Genomic DNA, 15,810 nt, shown 5'->3' with positions numbered 1-15,810 from the left:
GCAGCTGCTCTATTCCCATGTTGTTGCAGTATATTAATGACTAACCTCGTATTGTGGATGGATTATCTCAGTTGTTCTCCTGACTGAAGTTTGGTCCGTTTACAGCATCCTGCCATGCGATTGCATTTGTCTCTAACTATCAGGAACCTTCACGTTAACTTTTATAAGTGGAAAAGTGTTAGTGTTCGTCCTCCAGCTTCACTGTTTATGTTATGCTAACATAGCTGTGTCGCTAGCGATCACGTAGCACATCATTATATACCAGCTAGCCCAACTTCAGTAACCCTACAAACGTCACTGCTGTTTAGTTTCCTGTCTTCATTTATGTTGGAAGTGATAGCAGAGCTGTACGTTTGAATTTTTTCAGAAATCTCTCTGTCAGAACATGCTATATCATGCTTAGGTAACTAGCGAAACTAGCGAGCTAACTTCCTGCTAACTTCCTGCTAACTTCTAACTCCGATATATGTAATACATTTTGTTTTCATGGATGCCTGGAAGTTAAACTTCATAGTTACACCTGGTAAAGCAGCAATGCTGATCGTTTTATTAAAGATGAATTTAGACAGTTTTTAACTCTCAGTGATGCTGCAGTGTTCGTTTGACCTGAAGTATACGGAGTTTAGGACCCAGATTACTCCCAGATTTAAGAGCATCTTAGTCCGACAAATATGACAATAACAACGGCCGCTTGCATGTTCTGCAAAAAAATGTGCTTTGTCGTGTATCTAACGGACAAACACCAAACCAGTTCCACATCACTGAAGTTGCACCATTTTTACAAACCAATTGTGGTTCATCAGTTTCACTCAACAATCGGCCATGTGCGTATGAAAACAAAGGCACTGCGCATGCGCGTTTTACTCATATTCTATCGCGATATTTCATTTTCCTATCGTTGCCTAACATTATAACGGTATTACCGTGAACGGTATAATATGGCCCAGCCCTAGTTGCAAAGCACCTCTTTTTAACTTCAGTGGATATTATACATGGTTATGCTCAGGATATGTCAGCCCATTTCTACTGGAAATGCCTTTTGGTTAAACTTTCAGCAAGGAATTTGCATTTACACTGTTAAATTTTTATAAAGCTTTAATGTACATAAAAACCAGCTTCTTGTTTACGTGAAAATAAATGGAAGGTTGTCTTTTTGCACTAGTAATGTTGTGGAGTTGTATTTTGTCTCGCATCAATTATATCGTCAGTTATATTGTTATCGCAAATTTTCAAATATATATCGTGATAAATATTTTTGGCCATATCGCCCTGCTCTAATCAGAACTAATTAAGTTGTGTAAAAAGACAGGATGAATCTGGAAGTGATCCAATCAGAAGTAACCTCGTTGTGCAGCAAAGTGAGAAACACGGTCCTGACAAACAGGACGGGGCTCCCATTGAGAGGAAGAGAAGGACAGACAAACTGTGGAGCACCTCTAACCAGTAAAAACACAAACTTTTACACTTTATATTTTTAGTCAACAACACAGTTTAACACGGAGCATGAAGCTGCCACACAGAGTTTATAGCTGCTGCTGATTTTCAACCTTTGTCCCTTGTTGGGCTTTTACATTCACAACACTCAGTTACATAAAACCATTATATGCTACAATTACAAAACTACAAAGAAGCTGACACACAAGCTATCACAGTGTGCGTGTGTGTGCACATGTGTGGGGCTGTGCTCTGCCTCCAGCATCAGCTCATTTGGACAGTTGGTCAAATGAGCTGATGCTGCTTCTAAGTTCCCAGTGATCCACAGCTAAACCTAATAAAAAACATACGACTCAGGGCTCGCAAAATTTCAAGATCCCTGGTAGCCCTTCTGGCAGGCACTCTTCAGTTTTTGTTAGCCCAAAATAAATTAAAGTAGCCCAAATTAAAAATGTTTTGTTTCCTTTAAAATTAATCAAGAAATAGTTAAAACACAAATTACAACATTGTATAAAAATTACAATCATCAACTCAAATACTTGGTTCTAATTGAACAGAAACTTCTATGAACTTGTAAGAACTGTGCAGAACATGAATCAGTCTGTGTCAGATCCTGAATCTGACATTTCCACTGAAGTCACGGGTAAGAGGCAAGTGGAACCAAGATCGAGGCCATTTGCTTCTTGAAGTTTGCAAAGACTGCTAAATTGTCCCAAAGGTAGTTCACTCTGCAACATAGCACGCTGCTCTAAACAGCTTTTTCAGGACTTCTTGTTGTGCTTGGTTTATTTTCAGTATGTTATTTGCAATTGGTGTTTGTTCTGGGAAAGATAGTGCAGACTGAGCAATAATGCATTTCTTGCATTTGTCATGGGGTCTGATGGGGTCTTTCTTAAAATTACTGGTCCCAGTAACAAAGGCGCTTGTCGACTCAGAAATCGAGGGAAACTCACAACACACCTGGCAGAACATCATGTTATTTAGCTCGTCATATGGCAGCCACAGAAATTCTTTTGTCCATGAAACCATAAAGCTGCACTTTCTTTTTGCCTTATAGTCTGATTTGTCATAACTTCTCCGTTTTGTGGTAAGCTTTTCTTTGGCTGTCACTTCTTCACCCTGACCTGTCTTATTTGGCTCAGCAGAACTGAAATATATGTCCTGCTGGTTTTACACACACACTCACATAAGCTCAGCGATTCTCTGCCCGATCAACCTCTCACATGTTTAAGCTGCGGGAGATTTCACTTGTCATGTTTGCATAGTAAGCTAACGATTAATAAGACGATGTCAGAGGAATTGGTGCACAAATTATCATCACTCACAGATCAGTGCTGTCGCTCTCTATAAACAGTTCGCGAGATTGCAAAGTGAAAGCAAAAAACAAGCGCAAATTCAAACGCGATTTCAATATGTCACATATTGACAGTGGCTCACCCAATGACATAATTACCCAGCTACATTTCTGAAAGAATGCAAAAGCATTGACATATATTTTTCCTGTGTAAAACAAACGACGGTGGATGGAGCAGCTACAAAGTTCACTTTTCTTCATGTTGGAGTTTGTTAATCAAGTGCTCTGATAAAGGACCATGTATAGGTGTAGACAGGCTCCTCATCAAACTATGGTGTCATAACGGGTTCTGTGTCCAAGCTGCAGGACTACATGCAGTGAGGGGCTGTGTCCATGTTAGAGACTACAGACTGGCAGGTGTTCAGACAGGCAGCAGTGAGGACCTGAAGGAAAACACGTCGTCTTTTCTGACTACATAAGGAAGCGCATACAGCACCTGGGGCAGAGGACTCCTATCAGTGCTCAGTACGACATCAGGCCCCCTCTCACATAGACAACAATGACTCATAAGTTTATGGAGCTCAGTTGTGCATTTCCTGAGCTGCAGGCCACAGAGCCTGCACAGCCACTGTGCTCAGCCCACAGCTGCCCACACCGATGACCTGTGACTGAAAGAGCTACAGGATGAGATGTTGTTCATGCTGCAGGTGGAGGACCTGACACATGGTGTGGGGACAAATACCTCATCCTCAACATCCAGACAACCAGGCAGATAGTTGTGGACTTCTGCAAACCTGGCACTTCCCCTGCTCTCTAATTAGATAGAGTAGACGGCCCGTCCATTACGTACCTCTGACTAACACCATCAACACTACACCTATTAAGAAGACGACCTAGCATGTGCTGGACTGAATGTTGTCCTTCGACAGCTGTGTGGTGGAGCGCGTCCTGACCTACGCCTTCACTGTGTGGCATGGCAGACGCACTGGGGAAGGAGCTGCAGACGGTAAAAGTCTGCAGACTTACCACGCATCAGTGGCACCAACACCATTAGATGTAGAACAAGCACCACCTGTAAGCACAGGTGCTTGCTCTAATGCCTAGTAGGAGGAGGCCGCGCTGCGTCCAGTAAAAAAACCTTCAGCCCGACTGTTAAACTGCTCCACCCTCAATAGTCAACACCTTCCACCTCAACAACACGACTTACTGAACATGAGTCTGTGAAGTGTTGATGTCACCCACACCTGACAGCAGCTGTGCAATATTCTGCTTCATAATGATTCCTTCTTTATATTTATGGCTGCCACGATTAGTCGACTAGTCACGAATCGTCAACGACTAATTTAATAGTCGCGGCGTCGTTTGAAGCTTTGTAAGACGCAGGAATAACTAGTAGGATTTAAGAGTGTGGCAGCACAAGGATGCCAGCTGCCGTTAAACACCAAAGAAGAAGAAGAAGATGAGTCCGGTATCCTAGCTGTGTCCAAATTCAAGGTCAGCATCTTCCGTCATGGACCAACCTATCCCAGAATTCATAGCACAGCCCAGCCAATTCCAGTTTCCAGCAATGGCCGCAGCTACTTAGTGTTAATGTTACTCTTATTATTCTTTCTGGGTCGGACTCCTGGCACATTGTTTCCAATGGATGATGATCTGACTAGTCGACTATCAAAATAATCGTTTGTGGCAGCCTTATTTAGAGGGTAAGACAGGGGACTCAATGTTATGTTTAGTAGCATAGTGCATATAATGAGACTAAAAAGTGTGTTTCATTCATATCTTGTCCAGTAGTTGAATGACAATAAAGCTGGGTGTAGTAGACAGACACGTCCTTGGTACTACAGCTGGCCCCTGAAACATGCCGACATCAGTGTGGAGGCAGAAGCCATCGTTCCATGTTTGGCTACCTTTACAGCTCCACACGCACAGTTCAGACACCAGACCAGAGAAGCTGGTGTCCAAACAACAAACTCATATTCACATCACGAAGTGAGCTTTGCAGCTCCCGGTTTCAAATTCAGCCACACAGTGCAACAACATCAACAGCATCTACACACTTCCATCAAACTGTCACCTCACAACAGACCATGTCATCTGTAAGCTCCGCCCTTTCACCATGGATATTATTGCTTCTGCATTCAAATGATCCACTTTATGCAAATAGTAGTGAAGCGTACACGCTTTGCCTACAGGTGTGTTTCCTCTAACAGCAGTCTGAGGTCAGCGTCGGGCTCCTGTGATGGTGTGTGGTGACAAACGTGGCATGGCTCTGGTCTCTGGATGGTTGATAGTTCTACATTATCTCCATCTGCAGAAAGCAGAAACAGCAGCAGCGATGCTTCTGCCCTCGGCTAACATCTATTCACAACTACTTCCCTGTATGTCTTTGTGAGTGAACTGGTTGTTATGGTAACATGATGTGGAAGCATAGATGTGTGCTCGGCTGCAGGGACCGTACAGCTGTGCAGTGTGTTAAATGTGTAAAAATACCTGAGCCACATGCAGGACGCATCTGCACACGCTCAGATCCTCATCAGCAGCACTGGACTGTGACAGCAACAGTTGTCATAGTAACAGGACTGTTGGTAGCTTCATTTCTTTCATGCACGCGGGTCGTCCTGACTGAAATCCCTCCATTAAACCGCTTTTCATATCAGTGCGTATGTCGACTCGTGTTTATGTTCAAGACTAGGCTCTTTTGCACCTTTTTGCTCTACGGCATGCTGTCATCTCTCCTATAAGCTCACAATCACAGTTTCGCTCGTGTAGAGTCAAGAAGACAGGAGCCGCCTTTGGGGATCAAAGATCTCAAAGGTTCTTATAGGTGAGCCTGTGCAAACTGCTGTTCTTTCTTTCTGCAGCATCCAACACGAATACCTGCATGGGTAACGCCCATGTGAAATAACTGAAGCAACACACAGGTAAGTCCATAGGTTTTTGGACAATGACACATTTTGTGTCATTTTACCTCTGTACACCAGAGTGGACTCTACATGAAACTGGAGTTGTGGAGACATCATTAGGCTCCAGGTCACACCGCCCTTGCCAAGGTGTCCCCTAGTAGGACGATGGAGTCACCAGGCAGAGCACCCTCCATCACCCCACTCAGTGACTCCAAGAAGACTGCAACTGATAGTCAGGACCTGTCCCCCGACCCAAAGGGATGTACATGACTACTCAACTAGCCGACTAATCTTTGCTGTCACTATTCAGTACCAGACTTACCAGTCATTCAGATAAGCCAGAGAAAATTGCTAGATGATTTATTGTTTTGTTACTTCAGCTTTTATTGAAGCGGTTGTCATATTCTGTCATATTCAGCCAAGCATCATGTGTCATTATAAGAACGTAATAATGCCTTTTAAACACCTTTCGTATTAGTTTTCGACGTTTTCCATTAAACAGTTCTTGAATTTAACTTAATCTCTGAGTGTTTCTTCATTTCAGACTGATAATTAGTCTAATTTCTTTTCCACAGTTAATCGGCTAACAAATTAGTCGCCAGGATTACACTGAGGTGAGCCTAACGATATCTAGCTAGTATCTCTCAACTTCACGCACTAGCTCATGCTCCTTTCCCACCAAAGAAGTGACATTCCATGTCCCGATAGGAATCTGACTGCTAGGGCCTCCTCCCCGACTGCAGTCCGACACAACACTGCAGCCGACCTTACAGTGCCTCCTGTGGTGGGTCTATAGAAGGCGGGCCCATGTTGTCTCTTCAAGCTGCGGCCACCAGACACTCTCCTTGGAGCTCCCTCCCCAGGCATTGCTCCAGGTTGGGGCCCTAGTAACCCTATCCCAGCTCGGGTAAACTGGTTTAGACATAATTTAGTTCCTTTCATAGGGGCTGGCAAACTGTCACGTGACTCAGGAGTGGAAGGCAGTTCTTTACTCAGAGGGTGTAAAGTGGGGGTGAAGGTGCTGCTGACCTCAACTGGGGATATATTCGGGGGTGGAAGGAATATTTTGGGACCTCCTTAGTTGTATCATTGTAGTAATCGAGAATTTGAGTAGTCATCGTCAGTCTGCTTGTCTATCGACCGCGCATATCGGCTCTTGCAGGGCAGTTTACAGCGTGGACATTACTTTTATTGCACAGAAGGTCAAGAATGTAATGGTAAAGTGTAAACCGCATGACGGACAGAAACTATTATACTGCTAACATAACTTCGGCTCTTTGCAAACACCTGCACAGACAGCATGCTAACGCTAAAGCTAGCCAAAAATCCAGAGTGACGCTAAAGCTGAGTAAATGCCAGCATAGGACCGCGGTCAAGTGTGCCGTCACTCCACCTCATCGGGTAACAGATGTCACGAAGCAGCCTTCATTTCTACCTGTTCATGTGTGGAATCACTGTGGCGTCGAAGCGTCTTTCTGCTGGTTTTCATCTTTGTACTGTGCTGCTGGCTTTGTGCTCAGACCTAAACACTGAGAAAGATCCTCATCAGGACAGGGATTTGTTTTGGTGTGTGGGACTGTACGTTTAGATTTAAATGGCAATTATGAGACACTGTTTTTCAGGTTGTGTTATGAGGAGTATAATGAATAATTTTCTCTTTGGAGTAATTAAGTAAGGTACTGCATTACTTTTAATAAAATTGTTCATTACTTTTTTGAATAATGACACTGATCACAATGAAGAGAGGAAACACATCCAAAATGGACAAACATTTGACCAAAAACATGCAGTTAATTTGTTCACATGTCTTTGATATGTTGCTTACTGATGGTGGTAACTGTTAAAGCAGACCTAGTGAGATCCCAGTGAGAATTGACAAAATATCAAATCGATAAATAATATCAATAATGGAATTATTGCCATTCCCATCACTAGTCTTTACCTTTCAATATAAAGCACCTTGACACAACTGTTGTTGTGATTTGGCGCTATTTAAATGAAACTGTCTGGGGATGAGTGGGACGATTCACTGGTTCACCCTTAAGGCTATGCTGGGGTACTGCAAAGGAGAGTTTGTCTGTTAGCTGAACCTCACATGTACATGAGACAATGCAGCTTTCGTCCAGGACCTGGAACACTTGACCATTCACTTACTTCATAGTAAGAGTCCAGTTTCACCAGCTGAGAACATCTAGAGCAGGCATGCCCAAAGTCTGGCCCACAGTCAGATTTCACGTGACCCGCAGCTTCAGTCTAATTATGTATTATTTATGGCTCACTTCCTTAGTCCGAATAAATAAATCATGACTTTAAAAATGCAATTCCTTTTTTCACCACATGGTGGCAGCACATTTTTCAGCTACCTGCACCTGTGCTGTGAGCCCGCCCTTCTCTGCTCATTTCTGCCATGGCGACAGTACAAAAAAAAAAGAGGTTGACAGTGAGGGCCGCCGCTTTCAGGAGCGGTGGGAATAGCAGCATTTTTTTACTGAAACTCGAGGCAGTTGTGTTTGTCTGATTTGTAAAGAGACTGTTGCCTTGTTTAAGGATTTCAACATTAGGAGACACTACGAGACTAAACTTGCAACATATAACAAGCTAACAGGGAGTGAGCGCGCTGAAAAGCTGAAGCAGCTCCAAGCTGCTCTGGCTTCGCAACAGCGATTAATCACGCGGGCCTGTGGGACACATGAAGAAATCAGGAAAGCCAGCTACGAAGTGTTAATAGCTAAACATGGCAAACCTTTCACTGAAGGTACGTCTCTCAAAGACTTTGTCATGAAAATGGTGGAGAACATTTGCTCCGAGAGGAAGCAAGAATTTCTGAATGTTTGCTTGGCACGCAACACTGTGGCACGCAGAGTTGAGGATATATCGTCAGACTTCGACAGGCAGCTGGGGGACAGAGGAGTGGATTTTGATTATTACTCATTAGACTGCGATGAAAGCACCGATGCATCTGACACCGCGCAACTGCTGATTCTTTTACGAGGAGTCGACGACAAGATGAACGTGACAGAGGAGCCGCTGGATCTCAAAAGCCTTAAGGGTCAAACCAGAGGATTGGCTTCTGTTTGTGAAGCTGTTGATGATGTGACGCTACCATGGAGTAAAGGCATCATTACTGATGGTGCACCTGCTGTGGCGGATCTGCAATAAAGTCAGCAAAGAAGCAGGTAACGCTGTTAAACTTCACTGTATCAATCATCAGCAGGCTCTCTGTGCCAAACATCTCAAATTTGATGATGTTATGAAACCAGTAGCAAAGACAATCAACTGTATTCGCTCTAAAGCTCCGTACCACCGACAGTTTCAGCAGATTCTGCATGACATCCAGGCTGAATACAGTGACATAATTTATCACAACGATGTGAGGTGGTCTGCACTACAGCGATTTTTCTCTCTCAGACAGAATCAGACAGTTTTTGGATGAGAAGGGACAACCAGTGGAAGAACTGTCTGATACTGTATGGCTGGCAAATCTGGCTTTTTGGTCGACATCACGAAGCATCGGAATGCGCTGAATGTTAATCTTCAAGGAAACGACGCAGTGGGGAGCCAACTATACGCTCACATCAAGGCCTTTGGAAGCAAACGGCAACTTTTCCAAAGACACTTGTCCCTAACAGAGCCCTGTACCGCACACTTCCCAGCTTTGAAAGAGGTTACTGACAGTTTCCCAGAGGACATTAATGCCCAAATGAAGAGTTACGCAACAGCTATCGCGTTTCACATATTTGTGTGAGCAAAATTCTCTCTCATGAACTTAAAGAAGAACCCTGTGAGGTCAAGGATGAGTGTCTCCCACGATATTTTATGCATCTCAACCACTGCCCTCAAACCAGACCTGATCGCTTTACTAAAATCTCGATCTCAGTATCACCCCTCTCAGTAGTGCAGGGATGTCCAAATTACTGGAGAGCTGCTACCCTGCATGTTTTAGTTCTCTTTCGGGTTTAGCACAGCTGAATCAAATGATGGCTCATTTTATTAAACATTTAAGATTTGGCTTTAACTGTTGATGTTATGCTCTTAACTCATAGTTGTGTGTGTTGTGTACATATTGTGTATATTTACATATGTGTAAATATGTGTATTTCTTGTGCAAGTGAACTTCCCAGTTATGTAATCTTCCTGTAGATGTGAAAAACTTTGGCTTCCTGAAAGATCTTGTAAAAGTGAAGGGCAAAATTCACTTTTTGTTTAACTTTATTGATAACAGACCACTTTTCATTACTTATAACTCCTGTTTAAAATGTTCATGAGGCAAAGATATTGCAAACTCATGGAAATGTAGGGTATTCTTCACAGTTTGTTCAATGTTATCTGACTCTCCAGATATAAATGAAAGGCACAATTGTGTCTTTAGAGTTGTTCCTGCTTGCCTGAGTGGCTTTTATTTAGGTACAGTTCCATTTTAAAAATAAAGGTAATTGTGACCATTAAAATTGTTCTTCATTATATTTTCATACAACTTTGTTACGGAACCATTGGCCCCTGGGCATCTTCACTTTATAAAATTTGGCCCTCTTTGCAAAAAGTTTGGACAGCCCTGATCCAGAGCATCATGAAACCAGCCAGGACTGCCTAGTGCACAGTAGGAAACATGGCCCTGACAGGGCTGGATGTAAAGAAATTTTCTTAGGGTGGCATGGAGATCAGATGGGGTGGCAAATCAAAGCCTTTTTAAAACAAACAAACACATACGCAGGTGTTACATATGGTTAAAATGATTTAAATGCCGTAAGTATACTTACAGCATTTATATGTAACGTGTACATATATACATGTCGCTCATACACGTTACATATAAATACAGTCAATAACTTAATTATTCTCTGTAGCCCACATAATTAAACATTTCAGTTGCATTAAATGTGTATTTTGATGCTATGTACTGTACAGCCTGTATAATAAATAAATATGTAGCCCAATAAGTATAAAATCCAGAAAGCTACACAACATGGGGCGGAAGTTCACACTTTGTTTGTTAGAAATAATCAAATTGTTTGTCCCATTTATAGCAACCGAAAATAAAATAAATACATAATTATAATAAAGGTCAATCAAATGGACCAATATGGCAAGGCCATGATGATCCACTTGGTAAAATAAATCCGCTTGGCGTCTTTCTTGGCCTTAAGACAACAATTCTGATGGCTAAAGATCCAAACGGGACAACAACCACAACAACAACAATCAAATTGTTGCTTAATTTACACAAAGTGTCAGAGATCTGCACCGTCAACAAAAATGAAGCCTAAATTTTCATGATTTGTTGGGTTCACTCTCTGAGGTCCAAAATATAACCGGCCAGTTTTGATTTTCTAAATTTTGATTTTGTATTTCATCTTTAAATTGTTTCATTTTTGTAAAGCGCTTTGGGTGCCTTGAAAAGCGCTATATAAATCCAATCCATTACTATTATTATTATTTTATCTTTTTTGCCTTGTTTGGTCTCATTCGCTTCAGCTCAACCTCACGTGTCGAATTTACACTTCTTTCATTGACATGCTGTAGTAACACAACTGATCTAAAATCACACAAAAAACATAAATTCCTATAAGTAGTTATAGGGTTTTTTTTTCAGAGTGTAACAACCAACCACCTGTGTGAAATCTGAAATGTCCATGGTGTTCATTCAAAATGTGCTCTGGCACAATCATAGGCATGGGTTGCTACTGACAACAAGTAATAAAGCCGGTCTGCGCTGTGGGCTGAACCATTTGTTAATGATGGAGGGGGGTAACACTATGCAATATATTCAGTGTTAACTGTAGCTAGGCTCAAAGTGTTATTGCAATCTTATTTCAATAAACAACACTGTCATATGCAAAACACCCTCTAGATCTGCCCCTGGCCCTGAGAAAAAATTTCCCAGTTTAAACATCTGTTATGTTTTCTTGTGAATAAAATGTGGACGTATGAGATGTTCAAATGTGGTTTTTATTTACAGATTGCACAGTGTCTCACTGTTTTGGAACCTGGTTAGTACAACGAATCGAGGTTGGAGTGCACAGCACTATCACTGTTACAGCTGGAGTGGGTTCTACTATTACTATGGATTTCATCACAACTAGAACACAGCCCTGTTTACCTGAGCACAGACCACCACACACATCTTGCTTCACTCTTATTTGAAATGAAATCTACAGAGAGCTGCAAACACAATAACTAAGAGTTGTTATAGAACTTCTTTCAGACTTGCCACTCAGGCTCTCGTGGCTGTGAGAATAACATTGCAGTCATCACACAGCAGCACTAAATCTTCAAAACTCAGCTGATCGTCAGAAAACACACACCTGGGAGGTTCCGATCACGTGACTGCTGAGTGAAGATGGAACCTGCTGCTTCCGTGGACCTGAGATTTCCTCCAATCATGCGAGTGAATTTTTAACAGTGAGCGCACTTTATGTGTCGGCGTGGACGATCACACACTTTTACAGTGATGTCACATGACTGAGCCCGGAAGTGTGCACGCATGAATGAAGTGAACTCACAGGCTTCCACACACACAGAGCCAAGCTGAAAGCTTCGACTTCTAAATCGAAACTTCAAGATAGTTTCTCGGTTTTGAGTTATTATCTATCAAGTCTGAGATCTTAACTCGACATTTTGAGAGAAGTATCACAAAAGTTTTCTTCAGTCGCGTAAAGCCGGCTCCACAGCTCTCCTACTCTTTAACCTGATGACAACATGACAGCGAAAACTTTCAGCAGCCCCACCTTTCATCCTTTATGTTTCAAGCTCGAGCTCTTCACCTCTTGCGCCTGCGCAAACACGCGCCGAAGAGCTGTCCCTCGACCCGACGAGTGTATGTGTGAGTGTGGGCGGTGAATCTTCGGAAAGAGTAAACTTGAGCAGCGGCTGGAAGCGCAGTCCCGCGGCTGCGGGAGTTACCTTGGTGAAAACCTCCAGGTCCTCGTCCTCGTCCAGGTCCAGCATGTGTTCTGAGAAGTCTGCAGGGACCGTGTGCCCGCTCATCGCTCTCAGCTCCGGAGACTAACTAAACACAAACTTCCACCTCAACTCCGCGCAGCAGCCGCACTCAGAGGCCCGCCGAGGATGCCACTTCCTCTAACGGCTTTCAAAGTAAAAGCTGCGACCGGTCACGTTTGACTTTGGCCCGGAAGCTGAGTTCTCGTTGTGCGTCTTTGTTGTTCGCAGTAAAGTTGAGTGTTGGCTGTAGATTGTTCATGTTTTTTGGCCAAAATGCTGAGTGTACATGTGTTGCCTCATAAAGAAAGGCCATGAGCATGATTTAGCCAGAAACGTGTCTGAACAGGACCACTGGAGTTCTTTTATTTTTAAGTCATTCTAATTTTTCTTTTCATTTTATATTTTCTGTTTGTTTGTTTTAAAGTTTGTTTTTCTGTTATGATGACATATGTGCTATTTATTATGTATTATTAAATGTTAAGCTTAACAGATCCAACAAAGTCAAAGTGTAAAAGCGCTGCCCCATAATGTGATTATAGTTTTGCAACACTGCAGTATCGTTTTAGCCTTTTATTCTCATTCATTCCAGTGAACTCAAACTTAAAACTAGGAAAGAAAAATACTGACAGCAACCTGGGCCCTGTTTCAGGAAGCCGGTTTAGAAAACTCAGAGTGAAAAACGATACGCAGGGTTGAGTAACCCCGAACTGTCCAACTCGGAATATTCGGTTTCGGAAAGGCTGATAACAATTAGTTCAGTCAACGCGGAGTTGCTTTAACCCCAAGTGAAGCGCGCGGACGAGGATACATAAAGCCCTGATAAGCGGAGCACAGATTAAGCGAGTCACCATGGAGACGGAGGGAAAGAAGGCGTGGTCAATGTATTTTACAGCGCTTGAGGCCGAAATTCTGATGGCAGCATATGCCGATAACACGCAAATTCCGCGGAAAAAAGTAACACAGCCACAGCTGCGAAAGACAGCGAGCATGCATGGCAAAACATAGCCGACAGAGTCAATGCGTGAGTGTTAATATAAACATTGATCTAGGGATTACCACCCATTTAACACGTTATTTTATCATATGTTATTTTATTTGTTATTTTATACATTTTATTTTGTGATGTGATGTGAGTGCAGGTGCAACCCAACAGGCCCCAAACGTTCCTGGCAGCAAGTAAAAATGAAATATAAAAATATAGTCCAAACAGGTAAGGTGTAATTGTATTATGAGCCATAGTGCTTGGTCTGTTTGTCCGATGTAAATCAATTGCAGTTAGAGGCTACATTAATTTTCTTTCTGTAAGCACTTATTGAAATTATCTGAGCACATTACAAGTACATATTTGCTTACTCTGTATGCTCAAATGTGGCCCGTTATAGCCAACAGAAAAAAAGCGGAGGCCCGAAAAACAGGTGGGGGTCCTCCACCACCACCACTCACAGAGGCTGAGCAGTTGGCCCTCAGCCAAAACAGTGGGCGCCCTGTGGCCGAAGGCATCTCTGCGGGGACATCCTCTGAGGCAATAACCCCGCAAGACACAAGTGCCTACATAGGGGGTAAATTCAAAATAATACATGATGTGCATACATCCTTTCTTCACAGTCACCTTTGCAGTGCTACTCATTCATTTGATAAACTCTTTACCATAATGGATTATTTTGTAGTGAAGTTATTTTCCTACTGATTTTGCCTTCCCTCAGTCTTGGTTGTCTTTGAGAGCATAATGACAATGAAGTGTAAGGTGATTGGTATGTTTGTTAATTGCCATTTGGTCCCTTGTAAGTTATAAGTGACCTGTATAAACCTCATATTCTATCAGTTGATGGTGATGGTGTACTGCATCTGGTGCAGCCTCCTGTTGAGCCAGACCAACATGCAGTTGTGAGTAATACTCCACAGATTATATGAGTTTACAGTAGAACAGCAATGTTGTTTATTTCTTTACTACAGGAAAATAATGAAGAAACATTGACAGCTGTTACAGAGGAGGAAGCAACAGAGACACTTTATGAGGTTTACATCTTTTAATACTTTGTGTACAGGAAACACAGGTGACCAATAAAGCCAGTTGAACAAAAAATCTGTTTATTCTTCTTTCAACATGTTGAGGTGATGGGTCAAAAGAAATGATTGTGACATATGGTGTCTCTGACTGCGCTTCCATCTTGTATGTCCGTGGGAGGGTCAGGATGTTCATGGTTTGGATCACTGCTGATGTTTGGTTCAGAAGGACAGTGTTCCCCTCTAATTGTGGCAATGTTGTGAAGAATCACACATGCCACAATAATGTCACATGCCCTTTCTGGGGTGACCCTGAGTCTTTGCAGGCACTGGAACCGGGCCTTAAGCATTCCGATAGTCATTTCAACTCTGGCTCTTGTCCTGCAATGAGCCAGATTATATCGCTGCTGTGGGCCCGGTTCAGGGTCAGGGTAAGGGGTAAGCAAATAGGGTAAACATGGATACCCCCTATCACCAAGCAAGTAGCCAGTGAACTCTCCTAAGACAGAAGGGTACACTTCAGTTCAAATGTCCCTGAAGCAATTGGTCTTTATATATTTTAAAGTATTTTCAACTCACCATGTCCAAATTTTGTGCTCAGTGTACATTCACGGAATATTTGTGAGTCATGGACAGAGCCTGGCCACTTGGCTTCCACATTTGTGATAATGTTGGCAGCATCACATATGATCTTCACAGTGCAGAGAACACAAATTAGCATCCATTACTATAATGAAATAATTTGTTAGTTTGAAATGCTACCGGGAACTATGTACCTGTACATTAATGCTGTGGAAAGACTTCCTGTTCACATAGTCTCCTTCATTTACTGAAGGAGCAATGATTGGAATGTGAGTGCCATCTGTACAGCCAATCACGCCTGGGAACCCTGAAAATAAATGTGCAATTTAAGTAGTAGTCCAAGTATCACCACATCATGAATTAAGTTTTGTTCATCCTGATACCTGCAATTTTGTGGCATCCCTCTTTGATGAATCTTGTGGGTCTATGACCGGGGAACACCACAAACGGGTACAGGAGACGTTTCAGTGCAACTGTAACATTCCTGACTGCCCGACAGACGGTAGCCTTGGAAACGTGCTCAGCGTCACCAATATTATACAGAAAGCTCCCGTTTGCAAAAAACCGAAGTGCAATACAAATAATATGTAATGAACTGAGAGCATGTCCGCGATGTGTCACATGAGCAATATTAGGCCTGAGGATGTTCTTCAA

General features: G+C 42.6%; 1 protein-coding gene and 1 long non-coding RNA gene across 5 annotated transcripts in view; both read right to left on the bottom strand.

The window, feature by feature from the left end:
• snx7 (sorting nexin 7) overlaps positions 1 to 12,703 on the bottom strand; it is a 29,796-nt gene extending 17,093 nt beyond the window's left edge. For all 3 annotated transcript variants that reach the window (XM_080305859.1, XM_026179698.2, XM_080305860.1), the window contains exon 1: positions 12,532 to 12,703. In XM_080305859.1, the coding sequence (XP_080161985.1) occupies positions 12,532 to 12,615 (84 nt within the window). In that variant the 5' untranslated portion in view covers positions 12,616 to 12,703. The remainder of the gene's footprint in view (positions 1 to 12,531) is intronic.
• Positions 12,704 to 14,636: 1,933 nt separating this feature from the next.
• LOC145430876 (uncharacterized) lies at positions 14,637 to 15,520 on the bottom strand. Of its 2 annotated transcripts, XR_013911191.1 has the most exons (3): positions 15,351 to 15,520; positions 15,154 to 15,265; positions 14,637 to 15,073 (listed from the first exon to the last, which is right to left on the bottom strand). It is a non-coding gene; the product is annotated as an uncharacterized LOC145430876 (long non-coding RNA). The 2 variants fall into 2 exon arrangements; XR_013911190.1 differs by having other exon boundaries at positions 14,637 to 15,265.
• Positions 15,521 to 15,810: the final 290 nt, after the last annotated feature.

This window comes from Astatotilapia calliptera, chromosome 9 (assembly GCF_964374335.1).
Source record: "Astatotilapia calliptera chromosome 9, fAstCal68.1, whole genome shotgun sequence".
Classification (NCBI taxonomy): Eukaryota; Metazoa; Chordata; class Actinopteri; order Cichliformes; family Cichlidae; genus Astatotilapia; species Astatotilapia calliptera.
This window is presented reverse-complemented; position numbering and strand designations above follow the sequence as displayed.